Source organism: Miniopterus schreibersii (assembly GCF_964146895.1).
Source record: "Miniopterus schreibersii genome assembly, chromosome: 16".
Classification (NCBI taxonomy): domain Eukaryota; kingdom Metazoa; phylum Chordata; class Mammalia; order Chiroptera; family Miniopteridae; genus Miniopterus; species Miniopterus schreibersii.
Genome location: NC_138116.1, coordinates 15,868,689 through 15,894,302, shown reverse-complemented (window position 1 = coordinate 15,894,302; position 25,614 = coordinate 15,868,689). Strand labels below are relative to the sequence as shown.

The following is a 25,614-nucleotide window of genomic DNA, read 5'->3' as shown; positions in this document are numbered from 1 at the left end:
TGGCTGCCTGAAGCCGGACCCGGGTTCGGAAATAAAGTTGATTTTAGAATTTAAAAACCCTGCTTAAGAAAGGTCAGAATGGCTAGAAAACAAGGGTTTATTGGAAGAATATGACTGCTCTTTTCTCAATGAAACAGACCCCTCTTGTAAGAAACGACTGACAGACTTGTCCTTCCCCATGGATTCCATAGGGGTCTCCCAAGCGCCAGGCCTTATGCCGATTCCGGCGCTGACTGCCTTGGACAGCTGCTTTTGCTGTCAGTATGACCCAGCCGAACAGCAACGAATCAAGACTTAGAGGAACTGTGCAGGCAAGGTGCGTATACCAGGCTGGTGCTGCTCGGGCCAGGCCACCCCGGGAGGCCCCCACAGTGAGGAGGCTGCCCAGAGCTGCGGGGACCAGGGTGCTGTCTCCTGCCCATCACCTGGTGAAATTCTTGCCTACGCTGCAGAAGGGAGGTGACAGAAACCCATTCCACCCATCTCAGAAACCTGCTGGTAATTAGCTTTAAAAATAATGCCAAGTTCTCACATAGCCGGTAGATGCACAAGCTCAGTGCGGGGTGGAAAGAGGGCTACTTCACAGCCTAATACTGTTGCAATCCCATTAATCATCCCTGGCGAGGTGAGATAAGGTTATTGGAGAGATGAGAGCCGCCCTGCTGTTTCCAAGAGGTCTCTCCTGAAAGGATTGAGAAAGGGTTGAAGTTCAGAAGCTTATTTGGAAATTTTGTTCCCCTTCCCCCTTATAAGTGAGATTGGTACTTTTTAGGCACGTTTCTTTTTTGAGGGACAGATGATCGAGATGATCTGTCGTCAGCGTCGGGTGTCCGGTCTCCACTGTACATTATCCGCTTCCCCGCGGTAAATGTGTAAGCCCTGGCTGGTGGCCATTTGCCACCCAGCCAGGAGACAACACCGCGAGGCTTGTACCCTGCCCTCGGTTGGGGAAGAGTTCAGGGAATGTAATTCATTTTATAATTAACTGAAGCAATGCACAGTGCATTTCTTAGTGCATCATAATGGCAGGACAGTTAGCATTCAGAATGCATCGTGTCTGGCCTACTGTGAAAATCAAATAGGTTACATGGTTGGACCTGAATTTGGACTATCCCCCTGCCAGTGTGAGTCTTTCAATCCTGCAGGATCTTTCCATTTTGCATAAAACAGATGAAGGTATGTGAAACACACCTTCCAAACTGCCCAAGGGTTTCTGTGTCCTCTTAGTAGGTGCCTGTTGACTCTCTGCACTTTATCAGGAAGTTTCTCAGAGGCAGGGACTAAGGAGGTTTTTATCTCTAGCACTGAAGCATGTGATTTGCACCCCGGTTAGTACTCAGTCTAACAGTTTTTATTGAATGTATTGGGGTCACATTGGTTAAAATGACATAGGTTTCAGGTGTACAGTTCTATAATACGTCATCTGTATATTGTATTCTGTGTTCGCCACTCCAAGTCAAGTCTCCTTCCAGCACCATTTATCTCTCCTTTACCACCTTCTACGTCCCCCACCCCCTTTCCCTCTGGTAATCACCATTCCATTGTCTGGGTATGTGAATAATCCCCCTCCCTTCTGACAGCTGTCAGTCTGTTTTCTGTACGAGTCTTTTTCTATTTTGTTCTTTTGTTTACTTTGTTCATTAGGTTCCACATGTGAGTGAAATCATAGGTACTTGCTTTCTCTGACTGGCTTGTTTCACTTAGCACAATGCTCTCCAGGTCCATCCATACTGTTGCAGTGAATGAAATGACAAAGACCTTACTCTCATTAGTACTAACTTTAAAAGAGTTCCTGTGCCCACTTTATATCTTCAGTGATGCTGGCAGAATTCAGTTCAACACGGTGCATCTTTGCGAAGGGTCGTGATGATAGGACGAGCTTCGGGGCTGGGTGGTCTCAGCAGGCAAAGTGCAGACAGGCCCCTGCTGGCATGTGACAGGTCAGGGCTCCTCCGAGGCTTCACTGAGCTGCTCTCCTAGGTGAACCCTTTCCTGCTTTCTCATTGGTTATTTAATAGTCAGAGAGGAAGAGTGTTTTCAGACAAGAGGATTCAGGTTCTTACAAATACAGGTGGCTCCTCAGTGACGGACATAACTGGAAGTCAGTAGCTCCAGCCTACATGTTCCAAGATCACCTGTAAGGGTTCTTAAAACACATCGAGCACCTTCTTAGGGGTGATTTTTAACTGAGTGAGTTGAGAAGTTGCACGTTGGGTGGGGCGAAGGGCAGAATGCCGAGGGATGTGTATTAGGAAACACCAACTTACATTTGTTTGGCTAACAGGATGCCTCTCCGTGCGGCATGTCGGGGCGTGACTTAACTTCGAGTGGAGGCTTCCATTGGTTTATGGAGTGGCGCTTCTGCCCTTAGCAGCCGGTGGCTGGGGTTGCTGAGGCAGACACGGCCCTGCCGAGGAGGACAGGGGCTTCCACGGCCCCCACGGCCCACGCGTGTGCGGTCCTAGCCCACCACTGAGATGCATGCTGAGGGCAGGCCCTGCCCTCTGGCTCACTGCCCGGGCAGCAGGGCATGTGTTGGGACAGGCTGATCCTGGGATTTGTGATGTCCTCAGTTGTCCCTGGGTGGAGTTCATCCTAAGCCCCCTCCACGCTGTGTGCCCACACCAGGGAAAATGCTGTGACCCCCCCGGCGACGCCCGGAGGTTTTTGACCCTTCCCACATGCGCTGCTGTTCCCCAGCTTCCTGCGTCTCAGTTTAGCAGTCTGTAGGGGAAACCATCCCTCCTCCCAGGGCAAGATAGCAAGGGTCCCGGATAGAAGCGTGCAGGAGGTTATTCACACAACCGAGGCATTTGAGAAATTATTTTGAGAAAGATTTAGGATACAAAAAAATAAAAATAATATATAGCAAGCACCCTTCTTCCTACCACCCAGAGTTAGCAATTTGATGAGTTTACTATATATATTCATATATAAACTTACTTGTTTATGAATTTAAAATTATAGACCAGTCGAGGTCTTGGAGAAGTTTTTAAAAAAGAGAAATATGTTCATTCACTCATAAGGGTGAACGGTACTAATTCCAAGTCTGTTTTCTGAGGTCTTAATCCATCCTTGTATTAAATGCGCCTATTTTGAGTGCAGTTAAAAAACTAGGCAGCCTCGCTCGTTGGAGTGCTGCATTCCCGGTGGTTGTACTTTGTCAGAGGGCGGGCAGGTGGCTCTTTGCACAGATTCCCTGGATGTTTCTGTTGGAATGTGAAAGGAGTACTCCTTAACCGCAGGAGAAGCCAGATCACCGCAGTGATCTTTCCTCCATGCCAAAGAAAAACAGACAGATGCACAAAGCCGACCTTAAAGGGGGGGCTTCATGCAGCCTGAAGGCCTCAACCGTGAGCTGTGATGCCAGCTCCCCCCAAGGACTGTGGGGTGATCGGGGCACCCGTAGAATGGCCATCCTGAGTGGGGGCTGTGATGGCCAATTACTACTGTGTGCTTTCTCTCCCGAATGGGGAAATCCTGAGAATCGGGCACTCAGCAGTGCGCACCAATTTTTCTCTGAGTATAGCATCCATCAGCCCTGGCCAGTGCCGCTCAGTTCCCAGTCGGGACACAGGCCTGGGTTGCAGGCTCGATTCCCCAGTAGGGGGCGTGCAGGAGGCAGCCGATCAATGTTCCACTCTCACATCAGTGTTTCTCTCCCTCTCCCTTTCTCTCTAAAAAATCAATAAAAAAATATTAAATTTAAAAAAAAAGTACGCATGATTGTATGGACAGGCTGGCCACCAGCTCTGCACTTGGCCACCCATTGGATGAGTGAAGGGAGGTGGGGTGCTCACTCAGCGTTCACCTCTGTGCACTTTTCAGAGACTTGCTTGGTGAGAGCCCCTCGCAGATTCAAAACACGGGGAAATGCCTTCAAGGGAGCTGTGTATGTGAAGCATCGGCCCAGGGCACATGGCGGCACTTGGTAAATATTAGTTCCCTTCCCCTTCCTGCGCCGGAGGCAAGTTGTGCGAGAGAAGCATCAGCAGTTTGCGATGCAAAAATAGATCGTGTGAGGATGCGGCCCCTTCTGCCGAGTGCGGACCAGATGTCGGGCTGCTGCTGAGGACTCGAGGAACGCGGCGGCTTCCTCCTGCGGGCTTCGGGGCTCCTCCCCAGACGGAGAGGCTCCCTTCCAATGCACTTCTGGGGTCTGAGAAACAAGAACACAAAAGAGGGTGGTAGAAAAATCCCAGGGCGTGAACCTTCTGTGGCCTCCCTTCAAGAAGGCATTTCTGTGTATTGTTTTTTGGATCTCACTTTCTCATCCGATGCACAGTCCTCATGTCACTGTCTTCGTTATTTAACAACAATAAGAATTCACGGAGAACCACAAGCAAATGGACGTTGGTTTGGAGGTGCATTCATCCGTTTTCTTACCACCAGGCATTCACCGTGGGCCAACCACATGTTTACCAGGCACTGAACTAGGTGTTGGGAATTCAGACATGAGGAAGACGTCACCCCTGGAACTGGAAGCGCTTAGGAATTGCAGAGAGGTAGATAAATAAGAGCGTTACAGGGTATGTACAAGCTGGAACCGGGAAGGCAGGGATGGTCTGACCTGAGTGAGGTGTGCAGGGAAGATCGGAGGTGATCCGTGAACTGTGTCTCAAAGAATGAGCGAAAATTATATCAATAGGAAGGATACACTTAAGTGACTCATTGGGGTCTTCCTTGGCTGATATTAAAGTTCTTTTCCATTAAATATGCACAGGGAATAATTCAGACCATAGTGTTAAGGGACATGGGACTGGAATAAATAAAGGAAAAAAGAGACTACAAAGAATATATATGGTGATTAATCTACAAAGCAACTGACTCCCTCCTACCCAGATAAAGGAAACATCGGTGCACCGAGGGGCCTGGGCTCTGAACACCCGGGGCGGCCGAGTCACGTGTCTGAAACGTGGAGTGTTTAAAGAAGACGTTGGGAGGTTAGAGGCAGCATAATTGATGGGACTTGACAGTTACTGTGGCAACACACCCACTCCCAGAAAATCAGTGTTAGTGGGAGGGCAGGAAAATTCATGGCACTTGCCCTAGGCTGCTCTGGGCCTCACACAGCTCGTGTTGGGCCCAAGGTGTGGACAGATTCAGAAGAACAGATGCCCCACACGGATGATTGCCGCCTGCCTTTGTGGAACTGACTCTGGAATAAGATAAGGAGAGGAGTGAACCAGAGCCAAGACAGCAGGGAAAACAGTGGAGAGCGGGAGGGGGGTCTGAGCAAGCACTGCCAGCTCCGTTTAGGAAAACCTATACCCAGCGTTGTGTTTGAATATATTGAATGACCAGTGGTTCTCTATGAAAAAAAATATGCATATGGCATAAATATGTGTAAACTTCCCTTTCTTTATGGAAGCAATGGGAAAGAATGCGTTGGGCATAAGTAAAATAGGCCTTAGAGGAGCAAAAAGACTTGGGCTAATGAAAAGTGGGTTTTCACAAGTTTTGGCTGCGGAGCTGGGTGATTTCCTCGGGCGCGCCACCTCCTGGCAAGTTAGAGGTATGACCGTGTGAACGCTCCCCTCCGGTGTGGGGGGTGGGTTCCTTAGGAGCCCCAGTGTGCCAGCTGCTGGCACCCACAGGGGCTGTTTCCTCTAGACCACTGGTTCTCAGCTGCGACTTCACGTGAGACTCATCAGTGAATTCTCTTCCTTTTTCGAAAAACGTTACCCAGGAATAAATTACGGAAGTAATATATGATCATTTAAAAATAAAATCAGAACTGTGCCTATATCCCATTCACAGATTTACCTATTAACAGTTTCTTGGATACTCTTCCAGACATTTTCTTTGTGTTCGTAGGCACATATATTTATAAAAGTGATATATGTTTATAAAAATGCATAGTTGTGACTATTTTACAATGATCACATATATAGAGTGTATATAGAAATATGGAAACATATGAATATACACTATACGTGATGTTCTGCAACTTGCCTTGTTTTACATAATATCTTTTGGATACGTTTTCATATTAGTGCATGTAGATCTCCCAACTTCATGAAATCCTGTCTGGATGCGCCGTAATTTATTTCACAAGTGCCGTTAGCTTGTTTTCTCCCTCGGATGCCATTTGTATATTTGCATGGCACATCTAATGTTTAAATTCCCAGAAGTGGAATTCCTAGATGCCGGATCAAAGAGTGTAAGCTCTAGAAGAATTGCGCTAGTTCAGACCCCCACCACAAGTGTGTGAGGAGGCTCTTTCCTCTTTCATTAAACAAACAAAAATCCAAAAAGAAAGAAAATATGGGGCCCAGGCCCCATTTTCAGAGATTCTGGTGGACAAGGGAGAGCTGCTAATCATCTGTCCGGTTAAAAAGCTCCACAGAGGAGCTGGTCTCTCACCAGGGTGGAAAACGTTGTCCTCGGAAGGAGGGGTGAAATGAAGGGACAGTGCTGCTCAATGGTGATGCCTTGGCCACGTCCTTTCAGATCCAAACAGCAAGGCTTCCCTTACCGTGGTCAGTCGGGAGAAATGGGACCCCCCGTTTCCTCTGCGGTTCCTATTAAACTGGAGATCTTTATTTAGACAGACACAAACATTAATGCCTCTGTACTTATGAAAACTGCGAGGTTAAAGCTACGAGAGCCAGAGAGGTAACACCTAGGTACAGTTTGATACTTTTCTCAACTCTTCTGTAACTGCTTGGTCAGAATCCGTTTCTTCTTACAGGCATGTAAGGAAGAATTATTTCGTTTCTTTGGGTGTTGCCTCGGATTCCATTAGAAGCAGGTACAGCTTGTGGATGTGAAAACTCAATACCGCTTTGTCTTACTTCAGTATGAAAAGTCCCGGGGCCGACACGCAGCTTGCCAGTTCTGGGATTAAGTGTCTCCTTTCCTTTGCTACTTTAGCCTCAGTAGATTGAGGGGGGGAGGGGAAAAAAAGGACTTTTCTTCTCCAGAAAACCTGTCCTAAGAATTACCCACCTTACGGAGTTACTCGGGTAGTTGATCTTCACGACCTGTTTCAGACAAAGTTCTCTGACCCTCAAGGTTTTCGATCCTTTCCCTTGAGGCCATCCCTTGCCCTCCTCTTCTGTGTGTCTGTCTGCTGAGCTGCTGCCAAGGACAGTGTCCCCAACTGGTTAGCCATGTGACACCTCCGCCTGCCCCCCAGACACTCTCCATCCACCTGAAGACCATTCGTCTTCGCCTAACTTTTCCTGTTGGAGGAAGCTGAGGCCTGCCCCCGCCCAGCTCCCACCTGCCTGGCCTAGCTTCTCAGCAGGTCTCCCCGCCAACCAACCCCTCACCCCCCGGACTAGCCGAGAGCTGCTTCCAGTAGGGAGCTTTGTGTTAGGAAGCCTGAGCCGAGGCACATGAGGATCTCAGAGGCGTTGGGATATCCTTGGTCCACCTAAGGGTTGCAGAGCGTGCTGGGGTTTCCCTCCTCGTGCGCACTCGCAGTGGGCCCTGGCTTCAGCAGCTAAGGAGAAAGTGCGGCCAAGCTGCGATGCTGCGTAGTGCTGGATGATGGCCTGGCACCTTGCTTCTGCTTCCCCAGGAGGCCCAGACCTCACCTCGTGCCTGTGAGATACAGAGGCAGAGTCTGGTCCCAGGCGGATTTCTCCTTAGACAGCACTAGGCAAGAGCCAGATGGGCGTAGCTTGGCTAACCTCAGTGCAAGCTGGAAAATTTCAGCTTTTCCCAAATGACGCGTTTCTAAGAAATTGTCTGGTCTAGAGTGTTATTCTGGTGTATGTTAGGGAACTGGATGACCGTAGGCTGGCTTAGAAACATGTCTGGAAATTTACCTGATTTCCCGCCCCCCCCCCCATCCAGTGGGGGAAGGTGGTAAGAACTAGATTTAAGAAGCCCCTCCACCTTTATTCCTGGTCTAAACCAGCAACTGGCAAATTTTTCCTATGTGGGACCTGAATTTATTTGAGAAAACCTGAGTGTCCGCCTTTCCCCACGCCTTGGCTTGCCCGTGAACGTAAACATCAGATAGATGCAGGCCCGTTAAATGTAAATCCAGACTGTGGCTTGCTGTAAACTCTGCACGTTGCTCTATGGTCTTCCCGTTCTCTCTGCCTAAATGACTGATGCCCGAGCTGCCACTTCTTTGTCATGTAATTCCTCCTGCGATGCCTCATCTCACAGGTACATGCCAGTCGGGCAAGACTAGCCCGGTGCAGTGAATACTTCCAGGAGCTGGAGTGCCCGGCGGCGGCCGCCAGGGCTGCGATATTAGGACATCACGCGCCTCCCCCGAATGAGGTGCTGGGGGCACAGAATCCACTGTGTTTAGTTACCAGCTGACCTGGTGGAATTAAGTTGATTTCCCCCCCAGGATCCATATCCTTGACTTAGCGTTACTCTCCCCCCCCCCGCCATTGCCTAGCAACACTTATTCAGTAACCTTTCCGAATGATCATTAACTGATCAGGAGACAATATCCCTGTTCTGTGTTATCACACAGCCCATGCGCAGACATCTCTACTTGCAGGCGGTTGAGGGGATCTCTCCAGGTTTCCCCTGCAGTCCCTGCACCCCGGACAGACACTCGCCGGACCAAGAATGAAAAAGTAAAAGGACGTCGTGGGAACTTGGGGTGCTGGTGCAATAGACAGCAGAGGGAATGACCCCGGTTGGGCTGGGTTGCTCAACATCTCAAGATGCAACTGTGCCTCACAAAACACTCCCACGGAGGACGGAGTGTGGGCACCCCACGTCCCGAGAAGCATGTAAGAACCCCCGGCTTCCTGCACGTGGAGAAGCCGGTGCGTGTTGCTTGCAGGAAATGGTCAGACACTAGCCGTTGGCACTAACTTTGCTGGTGGACGTGCGTGGGTAGAGTTGGAAGCATGGGAAGAACGTTGGGGCTCCGGAGTTAGCCTTCATTGGGGTGTGCTCTTCCAGCTCTTTGATCTCGAGCACGTACTTCATCTGTCCCATCGTATTTTTTTCTCTTGCTTCATGGAGGTGAGAATACAGCTCCTGGATGAGGGGCCCAGTGACTGCCCATGAGGGACTGGCAGTGTCGTCAGGAGAAACGTCTCTACAGTCAGTCCCGCTTTCCCAGCTTGCCCAAGAGCTAGTCTGCCTCCCGCCTGTCCGGCCTCTTGGAGGCAGCCTCCGGGAGCACTCTTCTTCTGTCTGTCCCTGAGATGCCAGTGTTCCCGGGGCCTTTCCCTTGGTCTTCTCCTTGCTCTGTGTTCTCTCCTGCGGGATCTCAAGGTTATCTGTCTCTCTAGTTAGGATTTCTCTTCTGAAGCCTGGTCAAGTATGGAGCTGAGATCCACATCCCTCCGTTTCTTACTCCAGGGCCCGGAGGTCTCCAGGCTCTGTGGGCCCACAGTCAGATGCTGCGTTTTCCTCCCAATGTGCTCACTCCACTGGCTTCCCTCTTTCAATGAATTTCAACATCTCCTTAACAGCTGTCCAGCCCCCAAACCTAACACCTAAAAGTTTATCCTGCGGTCCCCTCCTTTCTCCCATATTGAGTTGCTAACCCACCTCATTAATAACTTGACTCTACCCAGTCCTCTGCCATGGGTGCGGGGTAGACGCCTGCCTTTTCCAGTCTCCCCTCTGATCCCTCCTCCACTTGGCTGCCATAGCAGTATTTCATCAATTACTCTCCATTCCCTTGAGAGGAAGATCTGACTATCTAAAGCCCTTTGTCTGATCACAATTCTTACTACCCCCTTCCTTGTCTTCTGAGCTCCAACTATATCACCTTTCAACTCCCTGAGTGGCCCATGAATTTTCTCACATCTTCATCCCGTCACTCTTCTAGTCCCTTCGCCTCCATCACCTCTCGCCCTTTACCTATCTGGCCAATTTCACAAATCCGCCAAGATGCCACCTTCCTCTGAGAAGCATTTCCTGGTGTCCCTGTACACCCTCCAAGGATCTGGATTAGTGATTGACCTTCGAACTCCAACCTTTGGCTCCCTGGGGAAGCTTTCTCATAGCTCTTAGCACCCGCACTATAGTTACGTCTGCTCACTGTTCCCACTTCCAGACTGTATACTCCCAGGGGTTGGATTTTATTTATATATTCTCAGAGCCCAGGCCATAGTAGGTGCTCAACAAATGTTAAACAAATGAGTTTTCATCAACAAGCCTTTGTTAATAATCTTACGTGCAGGTCATTGGCCAGGACTTTGCCTGAAAAGATTTCCCATCTAGTTTGAGAACAGATATTTCTTCAAAGTTATGGTGTCACTTAATCTGGTAAAACTTCTATGCTAAGTGCAAGATGATATAGATATTAAAGGTAAGAGAAGTTAGAGGTTGTGAACAACACTGGGACAGTCAGGAGGAGGAAGGCGTGACTTGGACCTTGATGGACAGCAGGCCTGGTGGGGCTGGAGCAGATGTGAGGGAAGAATGCCCAGGAAATGAGGCGGACCAGCTTGGCTTGAGCAGAGAGCACAAGACGGGAGCGATACGCTTGAGAGGGGAGGTTCTCACCTGCCAGACAGAGTATGAACTGGAAGGCAGCAGGAAGCCATTGGCTACCTTTGATTGTGGTAGAGATGTCCTAGGAAGAGTCACCTGGAGGCTGTGTTGGCGGACAGGATTGCAGGGGGCAGAGAGACTAGTTTGGAAGGTATTGCAGTTGTCCAGGACCTTCCTGGAATGGCCCGTGACCGGGATCTGAACCACAAAGGAAAACCTCCCCTGAACTTCCAGGAAAATGTATTGCTAGAGCTAGAACGAGCCTTTGCTCTCATCCCAGACTGTCAGCCCATGATTTAATGGGTGGCCAGACTGAAGCCAGGCAACCTCACCAAAGTCCCCGTAATGGATGGGGTGTTTGGATTCTGATCCTCGGTTCCTGTCTCCCTCCTGCATGAGAGGCGTGTGGGCAACGGAAAGGATGGAGAAATAGTTCCCAGGCACGAGGCCACACGGAGGGGAGGCCGGTGGTCACCGGGAGGCTGGAGGATGCGCTTGGCTCAGCGATGACAGCGAGGCCGAGGCAGGGATCAGGAGCAGGGCACAGAGCCCCTGGGACTGTCCGTGAGCTGTGGTGGGAGAGGATGGCAGAGCGCGCTGGCCGGGGGCCGAGGCCGGGCAGCCCCGGGAGAGCGTGTTTGCTCGCGGGCGCGCAGCTTGGAGACGCGCACAGGAAGGCATTTTTGTGGATCTCCTTGAGAGACAGCACAACCCCAGACACACCTGAAACCTATTCATGTTCATCCGGAAGCTGGGGCTTTAAAACAATCCTGTTTTTCTTCCTATGTTTGTTTGGCTTGGTTTGGGGGGTTGGGGAGAGGAGGAAGGGTGTTGCTCAGGCAGAGTGCGGGCTGTTTGTTCGCAGCTGGTTCCTGGGTTCACAGTGGACATCAGGAGCGTGTCACTTATCTTGTGTCTCCTGCTCCACTGTCTCCCTTAAATTCAGACACAAATTTAACATCGCCCAAAGGAGAACAGTCCGTTTAATAATCTGCCGTGGCAGCACTTTAAAAACTGCAGGTTTCAAACGGCTAGACCTGCACATTCCCACCAACTCAGACAATTAAGGAGACCCCAGGGGCCCGCGTGGTGCTGATTCAGGTGGCGCACATTGTTGTTAAAAGTGGAAGGAGCTTGTGAAAATAGGCTCCAGGGATGGGTGAGCTTGTTTCCCTTCTGGAAAAGAAGGTATCCCCATCCTCGGGGTACCCAGGTGAATTGCTCAGTGGCTCAGTTTCTCCACAGGTAAGATGTACCCATTGGCGCTGCTTCTCGGGGATGTTGGAGGGCAGAGCGAGGCTGCAGGTGGGCAGCTCACAGTCCACCCAGGTCCAGGCGCAGCATGTAAATGAGAGCAGGAGCCCCTGTGCCCCTGCTCCTCTGTGGAGGTGATCGTGTCAGCACCATGCACAGGGGAGAGGGGGAGAGGGTGCTGTGTCTCGGGCAGTGGCGAGAAGGCCAGTGGGCCCACATGTGCCCTGACCACTAGCTGGAACTTCTGCTCCACCGCTATGTAACTGAGTCTAAAAGCCTGTGGTTTGGGATCCCCTGGCCTCACCTCTCAGTCAGGTCAAGGCGGTAGGTTTCTTGCTGACACCATTAGCCAGGGCAGGATGATAAATGCTCCTGGAATGAGAGGCCTTGTTAATCCAGCTCAGCTCCTGCCAAGGTAGGAGCTGCCGAGTCATGTCCGGGCGTCTTGGGCACTGCTGCACAGTCGCAGGGCAAAGTGCTTGTCCTGGATGCGGGGTCATGAGTGACGTCCCACAGGCCTCACTCAGGCTGCAGTAGAGGAGAGTGGGTGCTGGGGAGTGTTGGGGGGAGGTGTGCACCCCACACCCACGAGGGGCCCTCCCATGCACTTCCCATCCCATCTAGCCCCCTGAGGTGAGTGTTATTTCCCACTCAACAGATGAGGAAACAAGATTCTCAGTGCTGGAGCGAAGGGCCCTGGACCACAGAGCTGTTTAGGGGCAGAACTACGGTGAGTCCAAGTCTGTCTGCACTTTCTGATGGGCCATCCTGCCTCAGGACAGGTCAGAGTGGAGGGACAGAGGCCAGATCAGACCCTCAGAACAGAGTCCTAGCTGCCTTTCTTTACCCAAACCCGACCAGGCATTCATGGGCACACTGAAAATGTAAGGGTATGGATATAAAACATGCCCCCCCATGAAATGTCCTTGGAAGCCTACTTCGTATCCACCTAAGATACTGTATTAGACATTCTCTCTGCCAGGAATCCTCACCCTCCTCCTAAAGAGGCATGGTCCCAGGCTATCAGAAGCTCTTTACAGATGCCAGCGAGTGAGACGTAGTGGTGACAGGTGCCCTGGCCCTGTGGTCAGCCGTGGCACTGCCTACCGTTCAGGAAGATCGAGGTGATGGAGGAGGGGTGGGGAGAAGAGGGAGAGGGGAAAAGGAAATGGGGTGGCTGGTGGCCCATAACTTCCTGGGGGCCCTTGTCCATCACAGGAAGCTATTCCTGCCTTTTGGAGGGACCTTCTGCTGCCCACGAACATGTTGGTCTAGAGAGGTGGGACCTGCAGGGTCCTCCCCTTTGTCTCTCCTGCCCCTTTGAGGGGAGTGTGAAGTGAATAGGAAAGAACATGGGCTATGGGTCCAGGGGCCTGAGACAGACTGCAGGTGACCCTCCAGCTTTCTGACCCCACCCCCATTTCCTCCTGCATAGAATGTGGGGCGTGGTATCCCCCTTGTGGTGTGGGCTGATGGTTCAGTGGCATGGTCTAGGCAGGCTCCTGCCCAGGTGGTGATGCAAGACTCACTCGGCCTCACCCCCACCACTTTCGCTCTGATCGTCTGCATGATTAAGGACTGTGCCCTGGAGTCAGAAAGGCCCCGAGGTTATCTCTGCTTCATCTCCTGGCTGGGCAGCCCTGGGCAAAAGATCGCTTCTGAGCTTGTCTTAAACTGTCCGCCTGTATTCTTTTATTTCCACATCTGGAAAATGGGGATACTAATAATCGCACCTCAGAGAGCTGTTGATAGGATTAAATGAGGTAATACTCGGGAAGGGCGTGGCGGGCAGCGAGGGCTCCACCTGGCTACCCATCGACCTGACTCCCAGCAGCTGCTCCTCGGCTCCCGGGCTTCGTGGCATTCGCCCTGGGTACCTGGGAACAGACGACCCCCTTCCGAATGTTTCCAGAAAGGCCTGCGCGGCCTTTATTGTTTTACCCAAGTCTCTGTGGACAGCTCGTACTGTGTGGAGAGAGGGCTTGGAAAAGAGCCGCTTGGATCAAAGCGATCCTTACAGCAGGCCCTTCAGTGTGTCTGTCCGGAATCAGGGACAGCGCTCCCTGGGCACCGCGTCTGAAGTCGGCACAAAGGAGGAGCGTGTGTGTGATTTGTTGCCTTGCAGTCAGCGCACCAGCTGTGGGAGGCTGGGGACACTTGGAAAGTATCAGTGGGACAGATCCCCAGCTGCTGGGATCCAGAGGCCTTTTTATAATTTAATCTCTGTCTGTGCCACTTCTTTCCGTTGATTTCCCCTGTATGTCCTCCCCTCCCTCCCTCTCCCCTTCCTTCAGTTCTTTCACTCCTGTGGTCCTCCTTTGGTTTCTCAGTTCCTCTTCTCTCTGCTTTCTTCCTCCGCCCCCTTATGCCCTTTCTCTGGTCTCCCCTTCCTCCGCTTCCTTTCTGGGTCTTTCCTTGGCAATAGTTGACATACCTCCCCCCCAGCCCAGAGTATTACGTGCAAAGTAAGCAAAGTCCATTTTTTGGGAAAATAGTGGTTTTCTTCCTTCCAATTTTTAAAGTTAAAGATACTTGTTATAGACAATTTGCAAAATATAATAAATACAAAGAAAAAATTGCCCCTATTTCCAAAAATTGTCCTTGTTAGGATCTGGGAATGTTTATTTCTGGTTACTCAGTGGTTTATACTGAGTGTCCTCTCCATGTGGTTTTCATCTAGAAGCCGGGGATGCCACAGCAAATAGGACAAGGTCCCCGTCCCGTGGAGCTTACATGTGAGTGGAGGGAGGTGGTCAACACATGTCAGACAAACACAAAAGATCATTTTGGGTGGAGATAAATATTATAAAGGAAATGAAACAGAATGATGGAGGAAAGTCAGAGGATCAGAAGAGGTGGCACTGAGCTGGTGTCTGGATGATGCAACGGGACCAGGCAGGCAGAGAGCAGGGGAAGAGGGTTTTAGGTGGAAGGACTGCAGGGTACGGAGGCCTGGGCAGGGTCCTGCTTGGGTGTGTGCCCCGGGCCAGCGTGGCTGGCACACGGAGTGAGGAGCCGCCTTAATTATCATGCGCGGCAATGGTAAACTTTGGAGAGTTTTAATATGGGGAGTGACCTGTGTGGGCTTGCAGTTTTAGAACACCTTCCCGTGGCTGCCTGAAGAGTGCATTTCAGCGACTCAAGCGGGAGGAGGGAGAGCAATTCAAAGGATGTGGCAGTAGATCAGGGGAGAGACCTTGCTGGCCTGGACAAGGGGCCATTATTTGCTTATTTGATTTTTTTAGAGTATCTGTAATCACATAGCTATATTTTGTGGTTGTGTTTATATTTATTGAGCACTTTCCAAGTACTGTGTGTTATGCTAAGCACTTTATTTTTATATGCATTACCTCATTCATTTTTCACACAACCCTATGAATAGTAACCTCCATTAGCAAATGAAGAAACTGGAACTCAGAGAGGTAGATAAAAAATAAAAAGGAGAAAAATCATTAAATTGTCCCCGTTCCTTAAAACAGACCATATTAAGGAACGGGTTCTGTTACTTTCTGGTCCTTTAGTCACAAATGCAGGTGGCAGACTCAGAATTCGAGCCCAAGTCTGACTCACTTCACAGCCTAACGGCTACCCTGTGCATTTAAAAACGCTGCAGTCATGTCCATGTTGTTGTACAAGCATCTCCCCCTAGTCAGTAGCTCAGCCTGTAGATAAGTCATCTCTTGCCATGATAAAGTTTACCAAACAGTCACAAAGACTCAGTAACATCCACGAATGAGAGTATTTGTTCATCTGAAATTGCTATGGGTTAGGCAGGTGGCTTTGCTGATCTTGGCTGGACTCACGCGTCTAGGGAGCAGGCGATTTAGGCTGACCTGGGCTGGCCTGCCCCACGTGTCCTTCATGCCCCCGGTAGACGAGGCTGAGCATGCTCGCGGTGCTGGAGAGAAGCAGCAGGAGCACGCACAGCCTCTTCAGGCCCAGTCTCGAAGCTGACACGCTCACCTCTGCCACATTCTGTTGGCCAGTGCGAGTCACAAGGTCCACCCAGATTCAAGGAGTGGGGAAACAGATTGTCTAAAACTGCAGAGTCACATGGAACAGGGCATGTATAGATGCGAGCTTTGGCCATTAAGACATGGCTGCCTTTGCTGTGTTTGTTGGACAAGGTAATGGGGTCCTGCCATTGGAGTAGAGATCGGCTAATAGGCCCCAGAGTCCAGGAAGCCTGTATCTTTAGGATATGCTTGTAAGATTTTTATTCAATCTCTGTACATACTGTGAGCACTTTTTATTGGCCCCTTTGTGTTCCCACAGTCTTTTGAGTTTATTGGCTCCCTGTAATGTAAGGGATTCTGAGAAGCAGGGGTGTTTTGTAGTGAAATAGGCTGTGAGCCCTGATGGTGGTTTTTTTTGTGTGTGGTGGTTTGGTTTTTTTCCTGAAAGTAATGGATGCAAAGAAGGTAAATGGTTCTATTTCAAACTCAAATAATGACTATTTGGGGTCCAGGAGGTCATGATAAGCAAACAGACCACAAACTGGTTATGGAAGGAAGACCTTGAACCAAGATCTGGGACAGAACTTTGCATCATAAGGAATCGCATGCATCGGTTCTAAGAGAGAACCCTCTGGCCAAACCCGAATCACTTTTCTCTTTCCTCAGCCTTTCTGTACAGAGAATAACATTTGTCAGCTGGCTCCTGTTCATCTGTGAAAACACTAGGCTATGGTGTTGGTCTGGACATTACTGCAGCAAATCTAGTGCTTTATTTAACTGATGTGTTCCTGAGTGAGGAACACCTCAGAAAGGTTGGAGGTACTCCAGTTAGCCTTGAGGGTTAAATGGTAAATGCAACTATAATTTATTCCTTTGATGCTTCCATAAATCAAATAATCCTTTGACGTGAAAACAGATTAGGACACAAGACACAGATCGCTGCTGTTCCCATTCACTGATGACTTCTGGCTAATCAGCTAATTGAACAGGACATGTTCAATTCTTGTTCAAGTATGTAAGAGTAAGAAACATCCTAGGTTCAATTATAGTGGTTGGAGGCTTAGTCATGCCTAGACTGTCACAAAAATGGAGGCTAGCTTTGGGTTTGAAGGTGACATCTAATCCCCCTTCCAGATTTGAGTCCTTTGTTCCACCCTTTCCTCCAGAAATTCCCCGCGGCCCTCCTGGAGGTGACTTTCATCAGTAGGTTTTAGAGTCTGCATCATGGGGTTGATCTTGTCCACCCTGGTTCTTTCAAAGAAAGCCTTGGAGAAATATCAAGCTCAGACTTTACAAATACTGGAGAAACCCACGTGATTAACTCCACAATTTCAAAAAAGGCATTTGAGGAAGTTTAATACATCGTTTCTTATTTCAAAACAAAAACAAAACTCAGTAAAATAGGACTGGGAGGGTTGAAACTGCCTTACCTTGTCAAACTGTATCTACTAGGACTCTAGAACAGACCTTCGTACCTAAGGGTATGAAGGGTCCCAGGCTTTTTCCATTAAAGTCTGGGACAAGCAGGGATCCCTAGTCTCATCCCTTTTACTCTTCATTTGCAGAGCCCAGCTAATGCAGTGAGATTTTCTTTTTAAAGTAGGAATTATAAACATTGAAAGGCGGTAACAACTGTCACTAGAGGCAGAAGATAAGATTATTCACCTAGAAAAACTAAGAGAAGTTGGAAATGTTAGAAGTATTAGAACTAATAGAGTAAAGTGGCTGGATCAGAAACTCAGCATTTTAAATCCAGTAGCTTCCTATATGCCAGCAATAACCAATGAGGAAGCATAATGGGGGAAATTTACACTAGGAACAACTACAAAACACTTAAGGGACAAACTTAGCAAAAATGTGAAAATTGAAATGAAGAAAACTATAAGACTTAACTTCTAGGTAGAAGAAAAAGACCAAAAAATAAAAACGGAGAATATATTCTGGTATACTCGATATTTTTAAGATATCCATTGTCCCCAAATTAACCAACGGCTTTCATGCAGTCTTCACTCAGAAATCCCAATAATAACTTTAAATGTAGCTTAATATATTCTGAAATTCATCTAGAAAAGGGTATCAGAGAAAATTTTCTAAGATGAACAATGCTGAGGGGTAGAACTTGCCCTATCAAATAGCAAACCTTACCGATACAATTATATTAAGACATTTGGAAAGCATTAACTAAAGACCCTTTCTTACACTGTATACAAAAATAAAATTTAGGAGATTCAAAATTCTAAAAATATAATTCAATTATATTTGTATTAGAGAAAAGTATGGAGTACTATACATATGTACATACATATATGTATATATATGCATGTATACATATATGTGTATATAATATAATTTGGAGGTAGAAAAGGTATGGAAGAAGCCATAAGAAGATTTAAAGATTTTACTACAGTACAATGTAAGAGCTCACCAATAGTGAAAAAACAAACAGCAGTCTGGGAGAAAATATTTTCTGTACATAAAACAGATGGAAAGATTATATCCATAGTCTATAAAGAGTTCTTTCAAATGAAAAGCTACAAAATCTCTTTAAAAAGGGGGCTAAAGATATGAAGAGGTGGTACACAGAAGAAACAAATACCCAATAAAAATGTGAGATGTTCAGTCTCACTAGTAACAAGCAAAATGCAAATTAAAACAATAGTGATATTTGTTTGTATCAGGTTGGGAACATTTTAAAAAGTAATATTTCACTTAAGGACATGCATTTCCTTAAATGTTGGTGCAACATTTATGACAGCTTAGCAATTTGTTTAGAAACATAAAACGTACATTGCCTTCCCATGAGCAATGCCACTTCTTGGAATCTTTTCTACAAAAATACTCACATACCTAAAATTCTGTCAGTTGGAGAGTAATTAGGGGAATACTACTGAAGCTTTAACAGAACAAAATAGTTCTGTTTACACTAGCAGAGGAAATTGTACATGGTATATTGAAAACGTTATTTGAGATATATGTAGTTACATCATGTATGTGTAGAAGGCAAGGTTTAAAAGGCTCACACAGGCAGTGAAGGGTGGTTACCTCCGAAGGGCAGCAGGATGGGTTGGAGGCCAGGGAGGGGATGGCTTGCCCACACATTTCTGCATTTGTTAAAATTCTGCAATGAACGTCTCTGGCAATTTTTAAAAATTATGTAATGATGCATTCTTAAATTGAAAATTCTTACATTCCAATTTTGCAAATCCACAGAAGGTAGGTCGAAAAGTAATGACCCTGCTCCCCATTACCCAGTGACACTTGACATTTTGGAATAAAGTCGGGGGGAATAAGTCCAGCCAAATTAATTCAGTAGAAAATATAAATAACCAAGATGGTGTGAGGGTAGCTTTGGGGAGAAGGGGAGCCCGGCTCTGTTTCTCAGGCCCTTTGCCAGTGGCTGTTTGACCCTGGGGAAGCCGTTGGCCTCGTCTGGGGTCCAGTTAGGTCTTCCCCGTTCTGCAGGTAGGGCTGACCTACTTCCATGGGAAGAAAGAGCTGGAGAGAAAGAATGCTCGAGAAGGCTCTGCCTAAACGGGAGGTGTTATTGTTAGAAAGCCCGTGAGTGAGTGTTGCAGCCCAGCGTCTCCAAGGGCCACCATTAAGTGAGGAATACGCGTTGTAGAAGCTAAACTCTGATGTAGGCACCACGGTGAGGGGTGGGGCTAAAAGATAAAATGCCAAGGACCAGGATGTCTGGCAGAGAAGGGTGTGTGTGTGTGTGTGTGTGTGTGTGTAGCTCAACATTGATAAAGCAATAAAGGCAAACATTTTAATATTTTTAATATAGCATAACAAACAGCATCCTGAGGCTCTAGGGAGGAAGTCGAAGTAACTTGGAGCAATTAGATTTAGGAATTATTAATTAAGAGGTGCTTCCAGAGGATAGGAGAAGCGTGCGTGCGCCTGTGTGAGTGTGTGTGTTGCGGGAGCTGGGGTGGAGTGGTGGTTGCAGAGATGGGGTAGCCTCGTTACTGACTTCAAAGGGAAAATAAAATCCCTGTTTGCCCCAGACATGGTTCATTTCCCGAGGCGAGGGCAAGAGGCACAAGGTCCGGTCCAGCCTGACACCGCCCGACACAGGGCTGAGCAGTGTGCAGATGCTGGAGCAGAGCTGCGCTCGGCTGGTGAGAACCTCCCTCCTCCGCCAGCGCCTCGGGGGCCTTCGCTTCCTCTCTGGCAAACAAGAGACAGAGAGCTCAAAGCAGCGTGGGGACCTAAAAGGTCACCCAGAGCATTCATCCTGCAAGCTCCCCACCAGGCCTTTCCAGAAAACGGACGCGCCTGGCTGCAGTTTTGCTGGAATGCAAGCCGGTGGCCGCGCGTCACCCGGGAGGGGGGCGGGGGGGGTTAGTGGGACCTGCAGGATTCGCCCAGGCCACCCAGCCACCGGCAGTGAGCAGGAGGGGCCCGGCCAAACAGCGGAGCTGTGTCCGCTCCTGTACTCTGGGCGTGAAAGGAGCCATTGAAAACCTCAGGTGAAGCTAGAAGTGAAGACTCAGAGCTCCCCACGTAAACAGTGTGGTCTGTTCAGAAGTTCACTTTCACCAGTGAGTCGCATTACGAAACTCAGTAAACTTGTTGCCCTGGGGATGTTGGTGCGTTTCCATGGTTTGGCTTGTGGAACCCTCAAGTGGAAGTGAGATCGCCTCCATTGTGTCCTTACCGACTTGTTAAATATTTCTTGAGCTCTCCCCACTGCCAGTTGTCATGCACGCTCGGGTTATCACAACAGCCTGGGAGCTGATCTCCCTCCCCCAGCCCTGCCCCCTTCAGTCCATTCCTCACGCTGCCCAAGTCTTCCTTCCAAACCTCAGCTCTGCTCCTCACTTCGGTGCTCAGAATCCTTCACTGACGTCATCGTGGGGCCTTGCATCATATTCCCACTTCCCGATCCCATTTCTTGCACTTATACCTCCCCTCTGTCCGTCTTGTGCTCTCAGTGCTACAGCCACCAGGACTACATGTGGCTCCTCAGAAATGCAACCTTCTATCTTGTGTTTATGCCCAGATTAACTGTTTTGGCTAATTACCGTTTGTCTCAAGATGCAGCTACACCAGGTGTCATCTCTAGGAAATGTCCCCTAACCTCCTCTGTTATGTGCTGCTCCCCACACTCTGGAAGGACATGAGGTTTACATTCATCCCAGCACCGTCACTATATCCTCGCTGGCTAGTTATTGGTCTGGTTCCCTGACTTTCCTGGGAAACACCTTGAAGGTAACAGTCATGCATTTCTACCCATTGCACCTTGCACAGTGCCTGGCACATAACTGGTGCTCCGTGGGTGTGTGACAGAAAAGAAGGAATGCAGGCATTTCTTAATTTAGTCTGCGACCACGTGTTTGTGGGTCTTGGTTGTGCACGATCTGAGTGAGGTCCTGCTCAGCCTGCTGTGTTCCCAGGGACGCGGTGAGGCTGAGTAATATGAACAATGTTAGGGTCAGATGTCAGCAGTGTGAAGACTTGTCACTCATCTGGGAGCATCACCAAGTTGTGTCTGTGGGTCTGCCTGGGGTGCTGATGAATTGAAACTCCTGTGTTGTTCCAGGTCAGCTGTTGCCAGCAAACCGCAATACCCCGAGTCCCATTGATCCCGACACCATCCAGGTCCCGGTGGGCTATGAGCCAGACCCGGCAGATCTCGCCCTCTCCAGCATCCCTGGCCAGGAAATGTTTGACCCTCGCAAACGCAAGTTCTCCGAGGAAGAACTGAAGCCGCAGCCCATGATTAAGAAAGCTCGCAAAGTCTTCATCCCTGATGATCTGAAGGTAAATTGGAACTGGTAATGAGGCCGTGGGCACATAGAGTGCGAGGATCAAGAGGCAGGTTAAAAGGGGGACCCCAGGAAGGTCACACAAGGGGCGACCAAAGGGCTCTTGATTTCTGGTCCTATTTCTTGGCGTGTGACTCTCGGCAAGTTGCTTCCTCTTTGGGTGTCTTCTGAAACGTCTCCTTTCATGTCTTGATAATGCACAGAAATAAGGAGAAGTAAGATGTTGGCATGATTTGCAGCCCATGAAGGAGTCAAACTCCCTACTGTGTGCAAGGAAACCCATGAAAGGCTAATACAATCAAACTACAACCTTTCAAGGTTAGAAAGAGAAAGGACAGTATTGAAGAAGGGCATCCTGACCTCTTAGTCTTCCAAGGGAAATTCCCTTTGGAAATTTATTGATAATTAATTGCTGCCATTTCCCTGAAGTCCTCAGGGAACAACAGCTGGAGACAGACCCCCCTTCCACATTGCCAACTTTGGATGACCAGAGTGGGCTTTTGTTAAGGACGCTGGTGGTTTCCCTGACACTATTTATATGTAATGTTCACCCTGTACCTCAAACAATGATCACTTGACTATCTCAACAAAAGGTTAATTCCAGGTTGGTTTTTCCCTGCTGTGTTGAAGGGACACATTATCTGTACAGGAAAATAGATTTATCTTAGGAAGTCAGGTGCAGCTTAAAATTATTCTGATGCATTTAATAATACCTTGTAAGGAAATTTTTTCCAAAATGATTCCATGTCCACTGATATTAAATTAGAACCACTTTTGATTAGCTGTTGCTTAGAATATTCTGGGTTTATGCTTTGTTCCAATCATATGGACCATGAAGATATGATTATGTATATTGAAGGTATTGGAACCAGGCGTAATTAGCCCCTTCCTCTTCTCTGACCCCCATTTTCCAGGCCTAAATATGGTTCAGATGGAAAGTTGCTCCTAGGATGGGAAAATGGGAGTTTGGGACATTGTCCTGGGACCGACTTAGACTAGCTACCTCTACTTTGCCTGTCTATAAAGAGCACTGGAGGAAGAGTCTCTGGCAGATTTAAATCACTGTCATCATCTGTGCACCTGAGATGACCACAAGTGATGCAGAACTGTCAGGTGTTAGAGATGAAAGGGACCTCAGAGATTCACGAGGCTAAGTAAATTATAATTTTGCAGTCGGATAGATGGAGAGGCAGAAAGGTGAAATAAGGCAAATGCTGCTCACTGCTAGGTAGAGTAAGGCTGTGCCTGGTCCCAAGTCTCCTAGCTTCCAGAAAGGCCACTGCAGGATGTTGGCCCTGACAAGGGCTACAACAGGGGCTCTTGGGTGACAGACCAGTAGTGTCACCCTGGGAATCAAAAGAGGAAAGTGCACAGTAAAACACCAGAAAATCTAAACTACGCAGTGAATTAACGGTCAGCCTGGGTGTGAAGGGGGCACCACAGGGTTAGGTCCTTGGGCGATTAGGCATCTCTTCCGGCCGGATGGCTTTTCTCATCTTGTGTTCTCAGCCGCCCTGCTGTATTTTAGAGCTCACCTCTTACACTAAACCCAGGCCCCAGGCAGCGTGGATTTCCTTCTGAATGGAGGGTAGTTTGAAAGGACGCTGCTGAGTAATAGATGTGACTTCCAGCCAGACCTTCACAGGGTCTCCAGATTTACAAGTTTAAAGCAAAGAGCAAACCTACTCAATATCCCAGGTAACCTTCGCAACAAAGGGACCACGTGAAAACTGCATGTGCTGGGATCATGCCTATGACTTTTGTCGTAGCCAGGCGTGACCTTTTCACACGGCAGGTGGGGAGCAGGCAGGAACATGCTCCTGCCATGTGTCCTTGGGTTTCTTCAGCTGGGAGTGAGGCCTCGGGCCACAGACCTTCAACTCGTGGGAAGCGAGAAGCAGAGCTGCAATGCCTTTCTCTGTCCGACAGAGCTCTGAGCTGGGCTGGGTGCGAGAGGTGCCTGTGGCCCCAGCCCTGGCTGAGCAAACCGGAGTGAAATGGGCTTCCCAGCGCTGCCTAAACGCCCTCCCTTCACCATTTGGTCAGCATGCATCCCCCGGGAGATGAAGGGGTGGCACAGCGGCATTCCTAGCTGAGAATCAGTTTAATCACTTCGATGTCTTAATACTTTTCAAAGTCCATTCATTCACTGGACAGATATTTTTCAAATGCTAGTGTGTGCCAAGCCCTGTACCAGGGGCTGGGATTCCGAGGTGAGCCAGTAAGTACTGACGTCGTTTCTTACCCTCAAGGAACTTCTAGTCTGGTGGGGGGGGGGCGGGGGGACAGGGAGGGGGCATCAAGCATGAGGCCCTCAGGAGGAGGATGGGACAGGACTGAGAGGATCCTTGCCGGGTGGGCGAAACTGGGCAGCCAGATGGCATCTGCCCCTGGGAGGCAGAAGGGAAGGGGACAGGGGATGTAGCCCCACTGAGTATCCTGCTTTCCCCTCCCCCAGCCATCCTGTGATACAGTGGGCGGCACCCTGGCTTTTCTCTGGGGGGAGAGGGGGGCAGTCCTTCCATCCTTCCTGCCTTCTGTGTTCTCTATCCCATTCCTGTTCCCACGTCCCCATTCTTCCCCCTTCACAACTCGTCTGCGTGTGTGGACGGATGAGGCTGGGCAGTGTACACGCCTTAAAGGCGAGAAGAGCTCTGAGACAGAGAATGCCGTTGTTAACCCCGAGGTCAGCTGGTGACTCCCTGGTCCCTACGACCTGGTCACAAACCACCAGGCCTGCACCTCCGTCTGCCACCCACCACACACACACAGCTTCTGTAATTTCCCAGAGGCTTGTTCTCATCACCCCCCGAGCTCCTGCATCATCACCTCCCGGGCTCCTGTTCCCCTGGGTGCAGGTTCTGACACATCTGAAGTCAGCCCCTCTCTCGAATGCTCTTGGAAGCCACACTCCCAGGAGTAGGGTAGACTTACTGACACCCCCAGTCGAGTGGAATTGGGGCTTCCATCCAAGTAACACAGACAACTCCCGTCTCAGAACTGGAGACTTCACATGGGCCCATCCACCCCTGGGGAGTCTTTCCCGCCCCCAGCTCCCCCAGCCTCTCATCCAGCTGGCCTGGCCCCACCCCTTCCTCCAGCTCCCTGCTACCTTTTGGAAGCACAAATCCCAAATCCCACCAACAGCCACTGCACACCTGCCCCAAGCTAACACCTCTCTAAGAAGAGTTCTGGTACCAGCTATTAGGAAGATCTTTTTTATTCACTTTGTTACCTATTATTATGAAATGCATAGAAAGCTGAAAGTGCTTTGTAAATAAGAGCCCCAGCATGTGAAAGGCAGAGGGGCCTGCACACAGTTGTCTGTCTCACACTTGGTCTTTGTTTAGGAAACACGTCTGAGGGTAATGGGCGGGTATGGAGGTGGACCACTGACCTTGGACCTGGCTTGCAGCCTTGGCCCCAACCCATGTGACCTCCTCCAGTGCCAGCTGCCCCTTGGAATCCTGGGGGAGGGTGAGAACTGGCCTCACCCACGTATTCTGGGTGGCATGTGCCTGCAGGTATTAGGCTTGCCAGGATGGAAGGATTTGCTCTTGCAAGTTGTTAAAAAAAAAAAAAAAAAAGGAGAGGTGGCAAAATTCACCAGGTGGCACCATAAATCAATTAGGAAGGTCTAAAAGAAGGCTGGCATTTCTTAGTCTTCCCAGGAAACCTCCCCTTTCTTTTGGCAGGGGGAGCAGCGATGTCGATGTCGTTAGGGGAGGGGGAAGAAGGGACTGCTTTCTTGCTGACCACAGTTAAACATTACTCAGGCTAATTAATGCGTAGAGGACAGTTAAACAGGAAACTAGAGTAAATTACTTCGATACTAGCCACCACTATGAGTATGTTGATCGGTGGCAGGCAGAAGTTTACTTTTTTAATTTCTGTTTTTAATTACCAAAGTGTACATGCCCATTATGTAATCTCCTAATAGTTAAGAAGGATATAAAATAAAAAGTGAAAGATCCTGCCTCTCTCCTTGGCCCCTCCCTTGAATTGCCCTCCTAAAGGCATCACTGTTAACAGCTTGGCATAAGTCCTTCTGGGCCTTCTCCTATGAATACGTAATATTACGACTTTTTTAACCAAAGTGGGATGAGGCCACACATACTTATCTGCAGATGGCCGGTGTGCCCCCACACAGAGGTATGTCATGAACACCTCTCCGGTTCAGCTGGGTCATTATTTTT

The 25,614-nt window shown here is 49.1% G+C and overlaps 1 protein-coding gene across 4 annotated transcripts in view; it reads left to right on the top strand.

Annotated features, from left to right (window-relative positions):
- The window catches only part of HLF (HLF transcription factor, PAR bZIP family member), a 50,045-nt gene that overhangs the window by 19,457 nt on the left and 4,974 nt on the right, over positions 1–25,614 (top strand). For all 4 annotated transcript variants that reach the window (XM_081115751.1, XM_081115750.1, XM_081115753.1 and 1 more), the window contains exon 3: positions 21,193–21,413. In XM_081115751.1, coding sequence (XP_080971877.1) covers positions 21,193–21,413 — 221 coding nt within the window. The remainder of the gene's footprint in view (positions 1–21,192; positions 21,414–25,614) is intronic.